Source organism: Pseudochaenichthys georgianus, chromosome 14 (assembly GCF_902827115.2).
Source record: "Pseudochaenichthys georgianus chromosome 14, fPseGeo1.2, whole genome shotgun sequence".
Taxonomy (NCBI): Eukaryota; Metazoa; Chordata; class Actinopteri; order Perciformes; family Channichthyidae; genus Pseudochaenichthys; species Pseudochaenichthys georgianus.
Window position 1 is genome coordinate 1,899,048 of NC_047516.1, and position 19,220 is coordinate 1,918,267.

The following is a 19,220-nucleotide window of genomic DNA, read 5'->3' on the forward strand; positions in this document are numbered from 1 at the left end:
TTTTTGTATTCGACCATTTCTTTTTACTTATATTTATGTAAATATTCATCTTTTATAGGACATTTTAAAAACACTTCTACATTTTATATAAATATATTTAAGCATTTATTTATTTGTATTCTAAATAGGAGAAACTGTTCCAAACCCAATCTACCCCGGATAAATGGAATATTCTGAATACAATATACCTTTTAATCTTATTCAACATATTAATATATTTATATTTGAGCTGTAATTAAGTAAATACTACTTTATTAACCTCAAAGCTTCACAATCTTTATCTTTATTTTAAACTCTGGCTTAATGCCCACTGTTCCTCTCTCTCTCAGTCTTCAGTATCGACTCTCAAGATGAACCCGTCTGTGATTCTTACTAAGACAGAAAACCTTGAGGATGTTTTTCTCTCTTCCAAAATGAAGAATTCACGTTGCTTTGTCTCCTGAAAACACGTCTTTACATCAAGTGGTGTACTCGGAAAATCCTGCATTTCTGAACCCCTACAAAATCCCTTGAACCCTCCTATTGTCTTCGTGCCCCCCCCCCCCTGTTTTAACTGCTATTACATTAACACAAAAACTATTAATCACCACCAAATTTAATTTCACACCCTTTCAAACTGTACATATTGTATCAGAGTACTGGTACACATGAACAACTGCAGTAAATATACAAAGAACAGACACTGAACATGTATTGCGTGTGCCAGGTGTGATTCATGTGGGGGGAGGGGCACATAAGAGCGGGAAATGTTTCAAATTGTTCTGTGTGTGTGTGTGTGTGCGTCAGGTGTGATTCACATGGGGGGAGGGGCACATAAGAGCGGGAAATGTGTCAAATTGTTCTGTGTGTGTGTGTGTGTGCGTCAGGTGTGATTCACATGGGGGGAGGGGCACATAAGAGCGGGGGAGGGGCACATAAGAGCGGGAAATGTGTCAAATTGTTCTGTGTGTGTGTGTGTCAGGTGTGATGGGCACATAAGGGGGGGACGCATCTAGAGTATGTGTGTGTGTGTTATCTGATCCGGATGGTTACTAATTCCTTTTCTTCATGGCGGTCATTTTGACCGGGAACACCATGGTGTTACAAAGTTCACTAAACCATCCAGAATGCGATGAAAGTGTGATCAGCCATGTGATATGTTCAAAGTCTACCGTGAAGGATATCATGAAGCCTGAATGCAATCGAATGTAAAACTAAAAAGTTAAGATTGATGAAAGTAGTGAATCGGTCAGATTTGACCCGAAGACGACAGGAGGGTTTTAATGTGAAGGTGCAGAAAAACTTTATGCAATTTGCAGACAAACAAAAAAACCTCACACGACTGGTTTTGTATATTTTCACACTGTATTTCAGAAGAAACAGTAACATCTGCTCATGCAACTCTTCCTTTTAATTACATTTCAGAGCTCTGTGAAGCAAACCAAATAGAAACAAACGTTTGAGAAACAGGTTTACACAACACTTGAAAGAAGATCAATAACAACACATGAAGCCTTCATTATTTTTTCCATTTCCAAAACTGTGATTTCTAATATATTTCGGCATGCTGACAAATCCAACCATTTCGAGATCATGACTGACTACGGGACCTGAGCAACGAGTCATGTGGTTTAGAGTTTTGTAATGTAATGATTTTAAGCATAATTCTGCTTAATACAGTTTTGTTCGTGATGTTTCTACATTATTTTCTCAGTGAAACGCCCCAAAATAAAACCGTAATAACCCAGAATCATTCTGAGACAAAGCACATGTGAAAATGTAGGAATGAAAAACCTGCAGAAAGATGGAGATGTGATTTCTATTCTAGAGGAATGTAATGCCACCACTTTCTGTAATTCAAAGGCACTGTGTCTCTCCACTTTGCTGCTGTTGGAAAGATCCTACCGGCTATTCACGATCAAACTACTACTCGCTATGACAACAGACACAATGCACTCACACATGCACAGTGTACTAGCTTGCAGTCTAAAGAAGAGGAACACTCTACACAAAAAAAACTTCCCAAACAGACTTTCAATTTTTTTTTTTTAAAGGACGGGAACTGAAAGGCTTGTGTGTGTGTGTGTGTGTGTGTGTGTGTGCGCACATTCATTTAAAGACACACTCACAGGCTCAGGATCTCCATCAACCCTAATACCAGAGCACCTGACGGCTTTATTTTAATGAGTTTCAAAGGACTAGCTTTTGGTCGTGTTACGAAATATTTAATGGACTGGTGTCAAAGTCTAGGTGTTTCTGTGAAGTGTGCATGCTAAAGAGTTAGCATCGGCATTATTTAAAACCTCAATCTGCTTTATTTTTAGCATCTAAGGCGGGTACAAAAAAGGTCAAAACGTATGCATTCAGCGAGTTTTGGGAATATGCTGTTTTCTATCCAGCTCAACCTGAAGCTTTCTTTTGTTTGAGTTACATTTTTAGGTATTTTTATTTTTTTATAATCCTTATACAAATCCAATTTGTCCGCATTAACATGACATGTGGAGTTTCCTTCATGGTTGTAGCCGATTGGGTTTTCTTTTGGCAACAGTGTGCATGCTAACATGTTAGCATTGGTGTTATCTAAAACCGCAATTAGTACAAAAACGGTGCATTTAGTTTTTACTGTTTAACCAGCTTCACCTGACTATGTATTTTGAGTAGTATCAATTTAAGTTACATTTTTATTCTACTTTCTTTTCAAAAACCCCAATAAAAAATCTAAATACTCACACCCAATGTATCATACCATGCAGATGTACATGTGCAGTTCCCTTCACGGTTAAAGCAGTTTGGGTTTTCTTTTAGCAGTAAAGAAATAATATTTATTTTCATTACATTAAACCATTTGCTGTTTATTATAATGCTATCTGTTGTAAACTACCAAAGTATAGTCCTTTAAAACTCGTCCGAACACACCACTTCCTTCAATGCGTGTGTTCTCTTAACACATCTCAATTTCTTACATTGTTCTGGCTGGGCATATCAGAAAAAGAAAAATGTTTTATGTCAACTGGCGTCTTATTTTTTTTAGTAATTTACAGACATTTTCCAGATAATTTCCGCTAAGTGGTCCTTGTGCTGGGAGCGATTAACTGACTTTGAACTGTACTAAACCTACAATACATGTCACACTAAGTAATGCAGGACGGTGGAAGCAGAGGTGACACAAACTCACACGTTGTGGTGAAAGAGAGGACGGCTGAGCGGTGAACAGTGGTTAGCACAGAGAAGGCAACGATGGCTATGAACCATAGGAGAAGGTAGAGATGTTTAACCGAAAGGAAATAACGGGACGAGGCTAATTGCTGGCAGTGGAAACTGGTGTTCAACGAGTTTGAGCAACAGAAATAATTTAGACAAAACACACGTCGCCTTAAGAGTTCAATCCCACATGTTTAAAGTTATGTGTGAAAGAGAAGGATATACAAGTGGTAGATAGAAAACCATTAGAGTGGTGCAGGAAAGAGTCCTAAACCCCGGAGATGAGTCAGCGTTTTAGCACTTCCTGATCCCTCATCTTGAAGTCAATGTTTTTTTGAATGGGTTAGATGCTTGAAATACGGTGTGTGGTTGGAGCTTATTTCTGCAATCATTCACAATCCAATTGGCTTTTTTTTTGTCTAGGGAACTAGTAAGATAGTACCTTTAGGGTTTGACCACATAAATACGACATCGCTGAACCACTCTACTGCAATATTAACAATTACATAAAGCAAGCTGTGTCCCTTTAAAGGAGCCACATCCTTTCGTATAACATGGTTTCTAAACCTGGGTCAGTGAAGCATTCAGGCCTTTCTATCGTGACACAATGGATAACTGGCAATAAGTGAATAACTTATTTAACTTTCACTATTTAGATACTTCCGACGTCTGGCAAGGCTTCCATTATTTACATCCTGTAGTATTAGTTCCATTAGTTTTGCTCATATTTTAACGAGGGATCATGTGGATACACCCGGTACATTTGGTCACATGATCATGAGCAAGTAATCAGCTGGTGAATGATGGGACACATGAGACACCATTGGTTTATATCAGCAAGTAAGGCAGTGTTTTTCTTTTGTCGTGAGTCATATTTAGTCTTACATTTGGACTCTGAGGGATATGGCCCCTCAACATAACACAGCTATTATCCTTAATGTGATCGCCTCCTAACCCTGTCTCCTTAAAAACAGAACGTTTGTTTTGAAATGTCATCCAGATTTTTACAACATATCTGCAAAGTAAAATGTATCAGGCGGAAATACACCAGCACACATGTACATACAAACATATTTGTTTAGGAGACAGGGTTGAAACGCCCCGGTCTTTAAGAGCGTGACAAATCTTTCTTCCATTTCTCATAGCTTAGGCTTTAAAACGATTTCTCCACCAGAACCATTTGGAGACAACATTTGAGCAAAATAAACGACAGCAACATGTACAGAAATACAGTAACTTTGCAAAAAACAGGCATGCTAACGCTCTAATCTCTAACCCTGGAAATAACACATTAAAAAAGCTAAATAGGCAGTACATTATTTAAACAACAAAATATCGACAAAGGAAGAAAGACCCATAATCCATTACCAGGTGACGACCGTACTGCATAAAGACAAGTAGTGTTGGTAATGCATCCTTACATGTGTGTATAAAGCTACAGTCCAACCAGGGTTACCAATTTAATATTACAAACGAGAGGAGGAACTATGCATTTTATTTCTGTGACGAGTAGATGTAAAAGGAACTAAGGCATGTGCATGAGGTCTTTACATTTCCCTGGTCAGAAGACACGCTAGAAAATGACTCATGATTTATTTTCCTCCTGATGCGATGGGGTGGTGCGTGACATTGCTTTTTTGAGGTTTCAGTGACTGTGACCCCCCCCTTTTGTAACCTTAAAAACCCCACACCCCATTAAACCCCCCCATAAACCACCCTCTTCTTCCCGTTTTACGCTTTACTTTCGTTGCCGTTCGTCTGCGGGGCCTCGCTGGGCACCGTCTTCACTTCGGCCGTGGCGTTCTGCACCTCCGTCTCGCCCACTTTAGTGTTTCCATCCTTCACAATCTTACCGCTGTGAGGACAAACATGGAGCCAGAAGGAGACACAAAGAGAGAAAGGAGAATGTGTTAGGAGTCTCTCTCACAGCTAAACGGTCTGCTCTGAGCTGCCTTTTGTGTCATTATTCAAAGAGAAGAAGGAGGATAAAAAAAGGGGTGAAAACATGCAGGATGCTTTGAGGGAATTTGTTTTCCCTTCTGGAACTGAATGCATTTCGCACATAATGGGATGAAGCTCACTATCCTAGACAGACATCGAATAAGAGTACATGGATGTCACAGCTATTTTCCATGAACAATGAATACTGATGTGGAATGAGACAGGGCCGGTACAGTAGGGACAATGCATGAGGGACTGAAAGACTGAGGAATAACCTACAACACAGAGTACAATACACAAGAGGATTACACGCCGTCTGGACTGAACCCAGACACAATGCAGAGACTTTAAAGCCATACTTCTCTTAAGTCGGACATTTCTTCTTTTTCTGTGAGCATATAAACCTTTGTTGTTGGAAAACATTTGAAGAGCTGCTGCGGCTTGCATTTTGACAAAAAAGCGGCGCTTCCCTGCTGTATCACATACAGTCATCTTTTCTTTGCCAGTTTTCAAAAAGCAATTTAAATCAATACAGTTCTCCTTTTTGAAAACTCAGAGACAGCAGCCTATATAAATCTATCTCCTATGGACATAAAACTGAAAATCAGCATAAGTTTAATCACAAAAAATGTCCTCTATCTTTGGCAACTTGTTCCTAAAGATATTTACGCATCTAAGCGGACAAATAAGACATGCGGAGTTCCTCAAGGCTCCATCCTGGGGCCTCTTCTCTTTTACATCAACATGCTTCCAGCTGGCTGATATCATAATATCAACAAAAATAAGTTATTGTATGCAGACGACACGTACATTTACATAACCATTTCACCTAGGGAATTACCTTTCAATACAAGAACTGAGTGAGAGCATTGAGCAAATCAATAGTTGGATGTGTCAGAACTTTCTTCACTTAAACAATTAGAACACGTGGGTAATTGTTTCTGGATCCAAATGTATTTAAATGTAATTCAACAATGTTTTCATTACTTTATGTTGTGTTGAACATACTGTGTAGCATGTGGTCTGCAGAAAGGTTTTTCTACTCAAGAGAGAGAGAAATGAATGCTCAAGGGGAAGTGCGTCAGTCTGGAAAACCACAAGACGTTTCAGTGTTTTCTTTTCAGCGGGAGGAGGATCAGCACATAGATCAGAGGCAGAGCTGTGGATCAGGCCTGTCAGAGAGTTATGAGGAAAAAATCCCTTCCAATGACAAGTTTAGTTTTATCAACGTGCTGCTGAGCTGACAAGAGCCCCGCTTCCAACTCAACTCCAAACACTTCATCACTGACATCTTCCTCTGGACTTCTCAGTGAGGATGATATGAAGGAGGAGAGAGGGGGGAGTGGTTGTCAGTGAGCCTTAGAAATGCATCCTTAGCTAGAGTGCCTCTTGACAGGAATCAGGAACATCTGCAAACTCCTAACAAGAAGCCTTCGAAGCAAAGAATAAGGGCTTTCTGCAGGAATTAAGATGCTGTAGGAGGTCCCTATTGGCTATGATTACATTGACTGCTTATCTTGTATTGCCCTGTTTAACTTTTCTTCTAGCGATATCTCTGAGTTCTCTGATTGTACCACTACACAGCTACTCAAATAAGTGACTGAATCAACTTGCATCATCCTTAAAATCTTCTCCATATATAATATATTGTTCTGCATTTTAAAACCGTGGTGCTTATTTGAATAGCGGATGATTCTTGTACGTATTCCTGGAAGACCTACGAACTAAATGTGTTACAAACAAAGCATCCTTCAGCTACCTGTAGCAACCGAATAACCCAGAGATGACCAACAAGAGGTTGTTGGTTAAAGGAAGTTTGACTTAAGTGATGATCGAACGGGTGGAGGTGGTGGTGGTTGTATGAAGACAGTCATGCACTGGTAGCATCCCAATTTGTTGTATTCCTGTGCCATTCATCTGCACTTGACATTTTAGAAAGGAGATTTCCACACTCAGATGTTCTAACAATAATAATAATCCTGAAAATGTAGTATTTCTGGCTAGTTATCAGCACTGTGCTCCATCTGCAACATGATTTGCATTTCATTCAGGTATAACGTTGGTATCTCTGCCTTTTGGTCCTTCTGGTGCCATTATTAGAACATTTAGTCAAAGTCGACAACAAAGCAGCCATGATTAGAAGCACTGAGGTGTACAGTTGTATGCTATTAACTTTTGCACACTGGGGCTCCCTCACAATGTCATTTAGATGACGTTTGATCTCAGCGACAGGATTGTTTGAGGCTTTTTTTGTGTGCAGGAAAGTGTTTCAGTATTTATGTGAACTGAATAAAAGGCTAATCAATTTGCTGTTCCTGTAATTTGGCTGCACAATTAGTTTGATAACATTTCCAAAACTTGACTACAGCCTCTTAATCAAACTTTGTTGTGCTTATTGCTTTTTAATAAAAGCAATCAAAAGCTCTCGAAATGCTCTAGGAGTGGAGATAAATCAAAATGTTTAATTTACTTTACAGAGATTTCCCTTATTGTAATACGATATAGATAAAAAAACTAGTGGGAAGATATACATGCTAACAAATCCTAATCATATTGGCTTTTTTCTATCATTCGCCTTCAGAATTCAACCCTTACCATTTCTTTGTATTATTAATGACTTCATATACTGTGACAGAATTAATCAAACGCTTGTGAAATCCACCTTAATTCCTCTTTTGCTCGACTGGGATTAAGGCACAGTACAGGTATTATTACACATCATAACACTGAGAAAGAAAAAGCACTGTTTCTGCATCAAAGGTGGCTATCTCCGTTAAAAATGGCACCCTAGGGTTGACTATTGGGATGCTATCAGAGCAGAAGTGGAGGGATGTGGGGGGGTTTGGGGTAGGGGTGATGGAAGTGTTCATACTCATGTTGGGCCGGTGTGTTGGAGTCTGTGCTCGGGGCTTTGGGTGCATCCTCGTTCGGGCCGTCTACCTGTGAGTCCGTACTCGGGGCCTCTGAGACTTTAGGGGTTTCGCTCAGGTCGACCAGGGGCCCAACATCAGGCTGGGGGTTAGCGTTAGAATCACTGGTTTTGATCGGGGGGCTGTTTTTTGGGGGGGCTTTGGTAGGGCTGATGGTTAGCGTGGTGGTGCTCTCGCTAACCGGACTGCTCTGCGCCGTGCTAAAGCTCTCAGAGTTATTGGCGGTGGAGGGGGGGGGCACGTTCACCACCGGGGAGGAAGTGGAGTCTGCAGCAGGAGGCCTGTTTTCAGTTTAGGGAGGGGGGTAAACAAGGAAGAGGAAAGGGAGAAGGAGTGGGGGGAGGACACATCGAGCCACCAGAAGAAAGTGAAGGGAAGAAAGAAAAAGGACATAAGGAGGTGAGGGAGAGTGAAGGTCAGGGTTTGATCAGAGTGAGACTGTGCTGCTGAGAAACATCTAGAAACTGTTAGAAACAACATTTTGTGAAGGGTAAACAAAAAGGGATACAACAATCAACAACAGAAATAATTAGGGAGTTTCAGGATCGGGTGATTTGGCTTTTCAGCCCAATTTTAGGACGGTGTTTGATGCTACTGTTGACTTCTTAGTTATACAGAAGTGTAAAAACCACACGGGAACAACAACGAGGCAGCAGGAATATCCTTTTCACAACATACAGCTGTTATATTGGGATGCCAAAAACCAAAGTTAATTTGACAGAGTAAGACAAAGCAGAATATTTAGAATAAGGTTTTGTTCACCAGGTGAATTACAGGTCAACATGTATCTCTACTTTGAGCTCTGCTTTGGTCTCCACCATGCTGCATACTTTGTCCGTACTACCTTATGGTCGTGTACAGAACTGTGTCTCAAATACATACATCTAGTTTGGGCCTGAGCTAAAAAACCAGAATAAAGACTTTTGTTGAGAGTAACCCAATGATTTGATTCAGATCCCTAAAGAGAGGCGAAGTCCATGGGACCTTATTTCCGAAAAAGTATGTATTGAAGTCAATGGAGAGAGAAAGACTATCTCTCGATCCCGTTTGAATTGTGCCACGAATTACACACATGATGTTTGTCAATCTAAAAAATTATTTCCACGTCAAAAAAGTCACAGTTTGTCGTAAAACTGTTGAAATATAAGACTATGAAAAATACGCAGCTAGAAAGACTACAAATCCCAGAGTCCCGGTCTCGCATGCTGGCTCTCAGGAACTGACTAACTCCCCTTGTGTGTGCGCAGCTCTCAACGCGCCCAGACTTGGAGTGATTTTCACCTCTTTGAATACTTTCCGCCTCGTTCTGAGAGAAAGAAGTGAAATGTTCCAACGGGACGGCCGTCTGGGTGTGTGGTGCGAGGTGGGAGATGTAGTTCATTGAGCGGTTTCACACAAACAAAGTGTTACTTCAGTTTTACGACACATTTTTTGACTTATTATCTTTTAAATTGACAAACATCATGTGTGGAATTCGTGGCACAATTCAAACGAAAGATAATCTTTCTCTCCCCATTGACTTCAATACATAGTTTTTCAGAAATAAGGTCCCATGGAGGTCGCCCGGAAAGGGAGGGACTTCGCCTCTCAATAAAGATAACGATCAGAAAGCACTTAATCTGGGCATGACAAATCGTGTAGGGGATTACTTTAGTCGTTGCTATTGTTTGTCTGTGTTCTTTGTAATAGTTTGTCTCTTTGAACATACACTCAGTACAGACCGTTGTCTCATCTGTATGCATATATCTATGCATTGTCGAAGCGCAATGAAAAAGATTTTTGATCGGAGAGTAACCCAATTATTTGATTCACATCACGATCAAGATAACGATCAGATAGCATTTCATTTGGGGAACGTCCTGCTCCAGGGAGGGTCGTGTACTCACTCAGGATCTGTGAGGGGCGTGGTCTCGTTGGGCTCAGTGGGACCCCCCCCCTGGTTGGGAGTGTTTTCCTCCTCTGTTCTCACCTCCACGATGGGCTCCTTGGACTCATCTTTCCTGTTGATGGATTGCAAAGGAGATTTAGCAAGCTAACACGCTAACAGGCTAACATCATTTATCAAACAGGCAGCGGATGAAGAAGTATTTAGACATTGTACTTCATTTAACGCGGGAAAAAACGACTAAGTCAGATTTCTAAGATTAAAGGTCCCCTATCATACTGTTTTTCATCAATATATCACAGCTCTCAGATATATACAGAGCCTGTCTCTGATTGGCTGAAACACCAAACAGATCATTGCAGCATTACCCATAATCCCCTCTGTTTCAGCCCTGTTTCCAAAGTGCTGATTCTCTGTCTGTCACTTTAGATGAAAATAAGGAGCCCCTCCCCACGCCCCTCTGAGAGACATTTGGTTACAAAGAACTCAATGGTGCTCTAGAGGAGATTCAGATGATAAGGGGGGGGGGGGGGTTACCTTGTTGCTGATTGGCTAATGGTTACACGAGACAACACATCGTTATGACATCACAAAGTGGCCAAAATCTGATCAGCTCATTTTCAGACAGGTTTTTATAGAAATGGATCAAAAAGAGAGAGAATCTTTGTTCCTGAGACTTTCAGAGTCTCTTTGATGTAGAAGAGACATGAAGAAGAGGGGACACATGTTGATGTAGAAGAGACATGAAGAAGAGGGGACACATGTTGATGTAGAAGAGACATGAAGAAGAGGGGACACATGTTGATGTAGAAGAGACATGAAGAAGAGGGGACACATGTTGATGTAGAAGAGACATGAAGAAGAGGGGACACATGTTGATGTAGAAGAGACATGAAGAAGAGGGGACACATGTTGATGTAGAAGAGACATGGAGAAGAGGGGACACATGTTTATGTAGAAGAGACATGAAGAAGACGATGTCCTCTTACGTGAACGCGGCCTTGCCCTCCTCGATGTCTTTGCTCTTGGCCCCTGGTCCGGCCTTCCCACAGAAGTTGACGGCGATGCACATGAGGAGGCCACATTTATTCAGGAAGTAGCAGGTGACGTCCACGCCCACCAGCAGCAGGAAGAAGACCACGATGAGGATGCCAACGATGGCGCCGGTGCCCATACCTGAACCTCCGGTCGCCGCGTCTGAAGGGGAAACAACGAGGGGGGGGAAACGCAAGCAAAGCAGGGGGGAGAAGTTAGGGGAGAGGGGAGGGTTTTACATGAGGGAGAGGGGATGGAGAGAAAGTTAGAAAAGATAGAGAGAGAAAGGGGGGAGATGATGAGGAATGCAGTCAAGCTTTTAATATGCTGATTCAGATTTGTAAGACCGCACGAGTGAAACTAATTCAGACAAATCTCCACTTGTTCATTATGGACGCTCGATATGTACTGTTGAAAGACCATCATGGCAGACACTCTTGAAGGGTTTAATTTCACACACAATCACAGAACTTACCACGAAAACAATGAAACAGTCCCAATGTAAATCAAAGTGGGTGATAGTCCACTACACACACACACTATATCACATGACACCGCGTTGTGATGCTTACCTGAGCTTATCAAAGGGATGGCATGTCAGTCTGACATCATTCAAAGCATACAATACGTTACAATCAAAGGGGCCCGATTGTGCTTTTTGCATGATAGGACACTTCTCTTGTGAAACGTGTCTGTTCCATATTTCATGTGTCGATGGATGTTTTGTCCAGAGGCTAATTATTCCACGACGAACATAAAAAACCCTGCCTTATTGAAAAGAAGTCCAGAAAGTCTGACGAAAAAAGGCTTTTTGTGTTCGAAAGATTTCTCAACCTTGAGGTCTGTCAGGTTGAATGATAACACAATGTATAACACTACATATCAAAATGCATAGTTCACACATCATTCTTAACATGTATTGGCCTAAATAAACACCAAACACTCGTGGTCTGTAATACATCTCTAGGTCTTTAAAATTCTGTCGTTCACATCAAACTGTTGCAACCTCCCTGCCTTGATTTGAGGCGCTCCACTTGAATAGAAATGCATTGTAATTACAAGCTGTCTGCAATAGAACAAAACCACAACGAAACAGATTTTGCTTTGAAGATGAAGCAGAGGTGGTTCAAGGGTCAGAACACTTCTCAACACGGATTTACCTCAACGCCCATTCCATCTGTTGTATAGCTTTGTTCAAACTTTCGTCGGAAACGTATAAGTTTAAAGCAGGTTATCAAAGCAGGGTATTGTCTCCCCCTCAGAGTATTCAACCCAAAACACATGCAGTTTCCAGACAGAAGGGCTTATACAAGCAGCTCAGGCTCAGCGTTCATCATTACAAACTAATAACTGGTACACAGCTTTGCATGCAACATAGAAATGCATTTCAGCTGAACATAAATTAACTGAGGCTTATCCGAGGAAACAACGGGAAATGCTTGCTTCTTTCTTCTTCTTGCTTGTTTTATTCACATCAGCAGAAGATTGGCTGGTTATCCAATCACGTAAAAAGCACGACGACATGCAGCCAGATTTTCACTTCACAGGGACGGAAACACAAGCTTTGAAGCACAATGCTGCAAACAGGAAGTACTATTGATAATGCTTACTTACTGACGGAGGGCCACATGGATGAGCATGGACCCCAACGTGTGAGCAACCAATAGTTAGCATGCAGTGTGTTACGTCACACTGAGAGTTTTTAAACAGGTTTGGGGAGTAACAGATTACATTTAACAGGATTATCAGGATTACAAATAGATGTAATCAGATTACTGTTACATTTCATTACTACCACAATTACAATGTTAGTAAAAAGAGGACTCAGAGGACATGAGCAGAACGTTGACTTTTCTTCAACTTGCTTTTTGAACGAAGCACCTTGATGTTGTTCCGCATGAAGGTCGAACAGGCTTTACGACGACTGTCTTTCCACTGAAATAAAAGGGACTCTAAGTGAGGCCTTTCTTAAGGTACATATGTGTGAGACTCGAGAGCTTTGAGGTCTATCTGTATATCTCTGTCACCTCATTATAACCACATTAGTCCGTAGCATTGGTCCGAGAGATTGAACTCATGTACACCGGCCTCACCATCGCCCATTGGAGAAGCTTTGCAAACCCGAATGAAAACATGATGTGTTTGAGTTGCTGTCACATTTTATAACTGACTTTGATCCAAATGGTCCATCAGGATTTATGTTGGTCCAAATGGTCCATCAGGATTTATGTTGGTCCAAATGGTTCCATCAGGATTTATGTTGGTCCAAATGGTCCATCAGGATTTATGTTGGTCCAAATGGTCCATCAGGATTTATGTTGGTCCAAATGGTCCATCAGGATTTATTTTGGTCCAAATGTGTCTCGAGCAGCTCTTTGAAATGACCGATTGACCACATGAAGACAAAGGAGAGAAAGAGAATAGTGATGTGTCGGTCGCGAACGAGCCGATTCTTTTGAACGGTCCTTTGGTTCGAACGTGGGGAACCGAGTCGTACTTGGTGAGAGCCGTTCTTGTTATCGTTCAATCGTGGGTCCGCACTCACTGCCTGCCAAAATCCACTTGCCTTTTAAAGAGCTTGATTTGTTCCCCAAACGTATTCTGTGAAGACCCGCCCCTACTCTGATTGGTAGGTTTCAGCACGAGGAGTGAGGTGGGGTGGGTCTTAACGGAATACGCCAGAGAGAGAGAAGTCATAACAAGTGGGACAGGACAGGTAGACGACGTGTTTTCGCGAAACCGCAGCAGCATTTGAAGAAGAAGATTCAACTTATTGTCATTACGTAGTACAGGTACTATGTAACAAAACGGTTTCTCTGCGTTTGACCCATCCTAGTGTTAGTGGGCTGCCATTATGTACGGCGCCGGGGAGCCGTGTAACGGTGTCTTGCTCAAGAACACCTCGGTAGCACTTGGTCTTTCAGGGACTTGAACTGGTGACCTTCCAGTTGCCAAGCCAAGTCCCTATCGAATTCGCCACCACCGCCCTGGATGCACTTCAACCAAAACCCAGGCGGTGGTAAAGCGCACCATTTGTAAAGGCAACATATCCGTTTAAAGCAGGGTCAACAAATAATCTCCATCGCCATTTAAAAACACAGTATCTAATATTAAGAGTTGCGTGAATTTCATTCAAGGCAACTTTATTTACTTCACACATACAGAGGGTACATTCAAAGTACATTCACTGACAGGTAGGACATGGATATGGCGCCACCTTGTGTCATGTTTACAATGCAGATTATTGACATTAAATACAGTCAATCATTATCCTGGGGATTATTTCGCAGATAAACCCAGTAACCCCGCCCCCTTTAAAAAACGGCTCTTTGAAAGGAACGGCGCCATGCGATCCGGCTCCCTTCAAAGAGCCATACTTCCCATCACTACAAGAGAAACCAGTTTCTGCACCAAGAGTTGCCACCATGGACCAGAATGCAATGCAGCACGTCTTGTCATACTTAAAGATCCATTCAAGCACATTTCCCAAGTTTTAATCCCTTTGTTAATAGTTGTGCTTTCTTCTCTTTCCCTCTGCTTGGAAAGTTTTTAAGCCTCTTCCTAACCCTAACCTCAAATCAACCCTCTGAAAGAATGTGATTTCATTTCAAACTAAACACATCTGCAGTTTATTATCTAACTGTTTAGACATTTAACATCCTTAACTTGTATCTCTTTCCTATTTTCTAAAGGTTCAAGCAGCCGACATTGTGAAAAACATGTCCTCATTTATAAACATTGCGTATGCTCAAAAGATCCCAATTTCGAAGTTTGCAATCTATTTAAAAAACTAAGTTTGCGGTAGAATGTACTCCATTGAAACTTTGACCCATGCATACGCACATCATAATAATACCATGAATACAAATACTACCTCTCTTACTGTATATAGGAGAAGTTCAATGTGGCGTAGGTCATTTTGGAGAAAGCAGCTCGAGTGCGCTAGAATTTGAAAATACGCAGCCGGAAAAAATCTGCCACTTCCTCATAGAGCCCCTCCTCCAACACACACGAACGCGCACATGACCAATGAGGGCACGAGGGCAGTGTGTGCCCAGATGGAAGGCTGACAGGCAGGTAGGCCATCCAGTTACTTTAGCAGGCTCAGATGATTAGTCGTGCTTTCTACAGCGCCACGGCTTCCACAGGTGACATTTTTTTAATGTATTTATCGTCAAAGCATTTAATATATTCATTGCTATCGGGACGTTAAGAGCATTCCATGGAATAACAACAAGTCTTTGTGAAATGAATCACATACCCCACCTTCAATATGCAAAAACAGATGAAAGTTAATCTTACAATGCATGCCTCTCACTGAGCACACACACAAACAACGATGTAGAAATAAGGAAATAAATACTCATATGTTGCTGGAAACAACCCTCGAATATGTTCTCTAGTTATTACAGCCAATCATGCATGCTATGAAATCTATTCTTTTAAGTAAGGAGGTAAACAAAGGACAAAGTCACTTATACATCTGAGTATCTTTTTGGGTAACCACTTCTTGTGTTTTGTCCTTTTTTGTTTTATAAAAGAGGCCCCACGACGCTAAGTTAAATAATTCACATCCTGCAAAGCACTTCTTCACTGGTCCAGTTGATGTGACACATTTCAATTCAATTCAATACCTTTATTTATCTCTTTTTCAAGGGAGACCTGCAGCAGTAGGTTCCACATTTACTGTTGACATGTAAAATCTCTTTCAGACTTTACGAGTTGACATGCAGCGCCTGAACGCACCATTAAGCAAGAACACGACACAATGACGGTAGCACTTCTCTTGGCCTTTGACATGGTCTTGTTGACATATATCCGGTCAGAGAGAAAAGGAGGTCTTTATGTATGCAGAAGACTTTCTAAAACCTCGCTGACAGCCAGTGTAGCGAAGCCTTTGCAACATGACACATTTAAATTATTATTATTATGCCTTTCAAACACGTAACATTTGCGTATGACAGAAACAATTTCCTGTCAGAGCCCTTTCTTCCCGTCCTAGCATTCAATCCTAAATTTTCTCTGATGGCAGGGATCAAGGCAGCGTGCCCAGATCTGTGTCTTGCAGGCGACTAGTGTTGTTTTTCCCTCTGCCGATTGCTTCATTTGCATTTTAACAGGCACAATAAATCATGTGGCATGTATTCAGTGCCGTGGGGGTTTTTCTCACCGGGAGGAAGCAGAAATCTTGTTGTCTGGGAGGACTACGCAAGCATTTCTTTTCACAGGCTCGTCAGGTACAGTACTGTCCCCCCCTGATAACACACTGCCACTGATAAGCCTCAATTTCACTGAAAAGCCACACATTCCTGAGGAATCAATACCTGGTGACGGTCCAGCAGAGACAATCTGTCTGACTTCTGTGCTCGTACATTGATGAGAAACCTTTGTATTGGCAGGTAATTTACATATCATTACAGCCGCCCAACATGCATTAAATAGCAGCCACTCATTTTCAAATCAACCTCTCAAACTCTGCCTTCGCCTGCGGGGGCTTTTCTTTCCTAACGCTTTAAAACACGAGGAAATGTATCTCAATACTTCTACATTTTTTGTGGATGATAGATTGCTCAAGCCATAAACAACATGGTCAACATTTTTTTTGGACTAACTTCAACATATTATTCTTGCTGCACTTCAGCGCATTGCAGAGACCAACAACGCCTTAATGCATGGTCCGACATATTTATAGTTAAAATAAGAAATTAAAGAGGCCCTATTATGCTTTTTGGGGTTTTCCCTTTCCTGTAGTTTAGACTTCGATTGGACTCCTTTGTTTGATTCCAGAACATAGTGACATCGCTTGTAACACTCACACTTCTATTGGCTAGCGCTCCAACACATTGTACGTGATCAGGGTTCGAGTTATGTGGGAGCCAATGGGGTTTGAGCTCCCATAAGGAGATGTCTGAGCTCCCACGGAGGCAGTGAAATCATACATCTGTGGGGGTCGCTAATACATTACCAACAACCATTATTTTAATCACAAATAATGCATGTGTCAATGCAATGAGTATTATTTACGTTAACCAGTGAATAGGCTAAAAGAAAAACATGTTTTCCAAAAGAACAACGCATCTCTTGAATGACAATATGCCTGCACTGCACCTCCGAGGTGAACAATACATTATTGCGCAAGCTATGCATGTGAGCGTGCTGCGCGAGCCAAGATGATGTGTGTGTGCGTAGGTGAACCTTTTCATATTTAAGTTTGTAATCAAATCAAATCAAGTTTTAGTTATATAGCACATTTATAAACGATTTTTGGTGGAGCCAAAGTGCTGTACATAATATATAATAAAAACAGCCTACAGTAGAGACACTTTACAGCAAATACAACAGCACACATTGTAGCTAGTAGAGGGCTGCTGGCCATCGGGAGGACCGGGAGGTTTCCCGATGGCCTGGCGATTCTTTTTTTTTTTTTTAATGTAGGCTATTGTGAACGCAACGCTGCGCACATGTGGGTTTGCCTCACATACCGGGTGACCGTCTTCCTACATCAGGGATGGGCAAATGGTGGCCCCCACCTCCTCTTTTTGCGGCCCTCCGATTCATTTATAAACAACATAATGAATTTAAAAAAAAGTAGTACTAGTACATCCACGAGACTCCTACAGTAGTTACGTCGCGAGCTGCGTACATGACTTCGTTCGGCAGCCAAATACCGCGAAATAATCTGTGCCGCGTTTGTGTGTGTATTGTGTTTGTTTCCCGGGAAACACTCACAAGAAACCCCGGCTGTTGTTACGCCTGCTGTGACGTTAAGTTGCCGCTTGTAATTATGCCGAAGCTTCAAAGCTGTTTTTATCATCTGAATGTGGAGAAACAAGTTTAATATTCTGAAAGCCAAGACTTTGTTTATTTGAAATCAGATGAAAACTGTCACGGACCCTGCCGTGTTGTCTATGATTACCATACGCTTTTCATTCATAATGTCAGCGGGAGGGAGGGGGAGCGTCAGCAGAGGCTACAAGTGTCTTAGGTTCAAGTTAGACAACTAATGTCTGGGTTAGTGTTTATGACTTGATGTGTATGTCATCTTAATGGTTCATCTTAATGCACACACACTTTCCGTGCTTTCCAATCGTTTAAAAGAGTTTTATTCCACTGTTAAATAACCTGTTCAATACAAACATGCCACTTGTTGCCATAACATTTCTGTGAACTGATATTTGTTTAGTGAGCTTATTAGATTGTAGAATGTCAATAAAGATGGCAGACTTAATTTGTTAATAATTACATACAATACATGGAATTTGTGTGTGCGTGTTCCAAGTGAATCTGCGGCCCCCTGGTGGCCAGTACATACATTATGTGGCCCCCACCAACATCCAAGTTGCCCATCCCTGGTCTACATGATGTGGCATTTGTTTCATATGGATGTTTCCATAGATCTAGTCTCTTTATTTCCCCCTCAAAATGCAGCAGATTCATGCATTTCACTCTTTAAAAAAAAATCAGGGGAGCATCCCGCCTAGAGGATTTGAGGTCCGCCCCCAACATATGTGCATATGGACAGGTTCCCAAATATATTTGCACATTTTTAAATAGTAACCCCCGTGTTATTGTGTGTGTGTGTGTGTGTGTGTGTGTGTGTGTGTGTGTGCTCGCACATGCGTTAGTTTTAAAGACCCCCATAGAGCTCAGTTTATAACTCGAACCCTGTACGTGATAGACTAAGGGGCGGGACATCTTTAAGCGGCTGACCAATCACAACAGAGCTGGCCAGCTAACCAATCAGAGCAGACTAAAGTAGAGAACATCAGCAGGAGAGGACTCTTTAAAGTAGAGACACTACATACTGATATACACCTGAACATCAGCAGGAGAGGACTCTTTAAAGTAGAGACACTACATACTGATATACACCTGAACATCAGCAGGAGAGGACTCTTTAAAGTAGAGACACTACATACTGATATACACCTGAACATCAGCAGGAGAGGACTCTTTAAAGTAGAGACACTACATACTGATATACACCTGAACATCAGCAGGAGAGGACTCTTTAAAGTAGAGACACTACAAACTGATATACACCTGAACATCAGCAGGAGAGGACTCTTTAAAGTAGAGACACTACATACTGATATACACCTGAACATCAGCAGGAGAGGACTCTTTAAAGTAGAGACACTACATACTGATATACACCTGAACATCAGCAGGAGAGGACTCTTTAAAGTAGAGACACTACATACTGATATACACCTGAACATCAGCAGGAGAGGACTCTTTAAAGTAGA

General features: G+C 41.5%; 1 protein-coding gene across 2 annotated transcripts in view; it reads right to left on the minus strand.

Moving 5' to 3' along the window:
- Positions 1-1,325: 1,325 nt before the first annotated feature.
- Positions 1,326-19,220, minus strand: part of LOC117459055 (neural cell adhesion molecule 1-like) — a 310,157-nt gene continuing 292,262 nt past the window's right edge. The window contains exons 20-23 of one of the 2 annotated variants that reach the window (XM_071205485.1): positions 10,926-11,133; positions 9,938-10,051; positions 7,994-8,332; positions 1,326-5,035 (exon numbers count right to left, since the gene is read on the minus strand). In XM_071205485.1, the coding sequence (XP_071061586.1) occupies positions 4,912-5,035; positions 7,994-8,332; positions 9,938-10,051; positions 10,926-11,133 (785 nt within the window). In that variant the 3' untranslated portion in view covers positions 1,326-4,911. The remainder of the gene's footprint in view (positions 5,036-7,993; positions 8,333-9,937; positions 10,052-10,925; positions 11,134-19,220) is intronic. The other variant, XM_071205484.1, reaches the window with a different exon arrangement.